The sequence below is a fragment of the Salmo trutta genome, chromosome 13 (assembly GCF_901001165.1).
Source record: "Salmo trutta chromosome 13, fSalTru1.1, whole genome shotgun sequence".
NCBI classification, from domain to species: Eukaryota; Metazoa; Chordata; class Actinopteri; order Salmoniformes; family Salmonidae; genus Salmo; species Salmo trutta.
The window spans coordinates 85,374,304-85,375,565 of record NC_042969.1 but is presented as its reverse complement, the minus strand read 5'-3'; the positions used below and the strand labels follow the sequence as shown (position 1 = coordinate 85,375,565).

General features: G+C 49.2%; 1 protein-coding gene across 1 annotated transcript in view; it reads left to right on the top strand.

The window, feature by feature from the left end:
* Positions 1 to 1,262, top strand: part of LOC115206864 (muscleblind-like protein 1) — a 30,846-nt gene continuing 29,584 nt past the window's right edge. Inside the window, exon 1 of the mRNA XM_029774041.1 lies at positions 1 to 42. Within this exon, the coding sequence (XP_029629901.1) occupies positions 1 to 42 (42 nt within the window). The remainder of the gene's footprint in view (positions 43 to 1,262) is intronic.

Genomic DNA, 1,262 nt, shown 5'->3' with positions numbered 1-1,262 from the left:
ATGAACCGTCCTCCACTCAGCAACCTCCACCAGTGGAGGCTGGTGGGAGAAGCTATAGAAGGATGGGCTCACCTTCTCTCTCTATCCCTCTCTCTCTATCCCCCTCTCTATATCCCTCTCTCTCTATCCATCTCTCTATCCCTCTCTCTCTATCCCTCTCTCTCTATCCCTCTCTCTCTATCCCTCTCTCTATCCCTCTCTCTATCCCCCTCTCTAGATCCCTCTCTCTATATCCCTCTCTCTATCCCTCTCTCTCAATCCCTCTCTCAATCCCTCTCTCTCTGTCCCCCTCTCTATCCCTCTCTCTATCCCTCTCTCTATCCCCCTCTCTATCCCCCTCTCTCAATCCCTCTCTCTCTATCCCTCTCAATCCCTCTCTCTCTCTATCCCTCTCTCTATCCATCTCTCTATCCCTCTCTCTCTATCCCTCTCTCTATCCCCCTCTCTATCCCTCTCTCTCTCTAACCCTCTCTCTGTCCTCCTCTCTATCCCCCTCTCTATTTCCCTCTCTCTCTATCCCTCTCTCTCTATCCCTCTCTCAATCCCTCTCTCTATCCCCTTCTCTATCCCTCTCTCTATCCCTCTCTCTATCGCCCTCTCTAGATCCCTCTCTCTATATCCCTCTCTCTATCCCTCGCTCTCTATCCCCCTCTCTCTGTCCCTCTCTCAATCCCTCTCAATCCCTCTCTCTCTGTCCCCTCTCTATCCCTCTCTCTATCCCCCTCTCTATCCCACTCTCTCAATCTCTCTCTCTCTCTATCCCTCTCAATCCCTCTCTCTCTATCCCTCTCTCTATCCCTCTCTCTATCCCCCTCTCTAGATCCCTCTCTCTATATCCCTCTCTCTATCCCTCTCTCTCAATCCCTCTCTCAATCCCTCTCTCTCTGTCCCTCTCTCTATCCCTCTCCTTTCTCCTTCATGACTTTTATCACATGCTTTGTAAACAACAGGTGTAAACTAACAGTGAAATGCTTGCTGGTCCTTTTCAACAATGCAGAGATAAATAAAAAAACAAATGTAGAAATAGTGACTTGAGGAATAAATACACAGTGAACAGAGACAACAATGCCATCTTCCACCAGGGGAGTGTTCAGCACCCTTCTCATCCCCTCAGAGCTCCCTCAGACAGACAGACGGACGGACGGGCTTGGTGTAATAAGTTATATCGCTCTTCCTCCTCCTTTCACACTCTCTCTCTCTTTCTTTCCTGTCTACAGTAGCTCTCTGTCCACTCTCTCTCTCTCTCTTTCCTGTCTACAGTA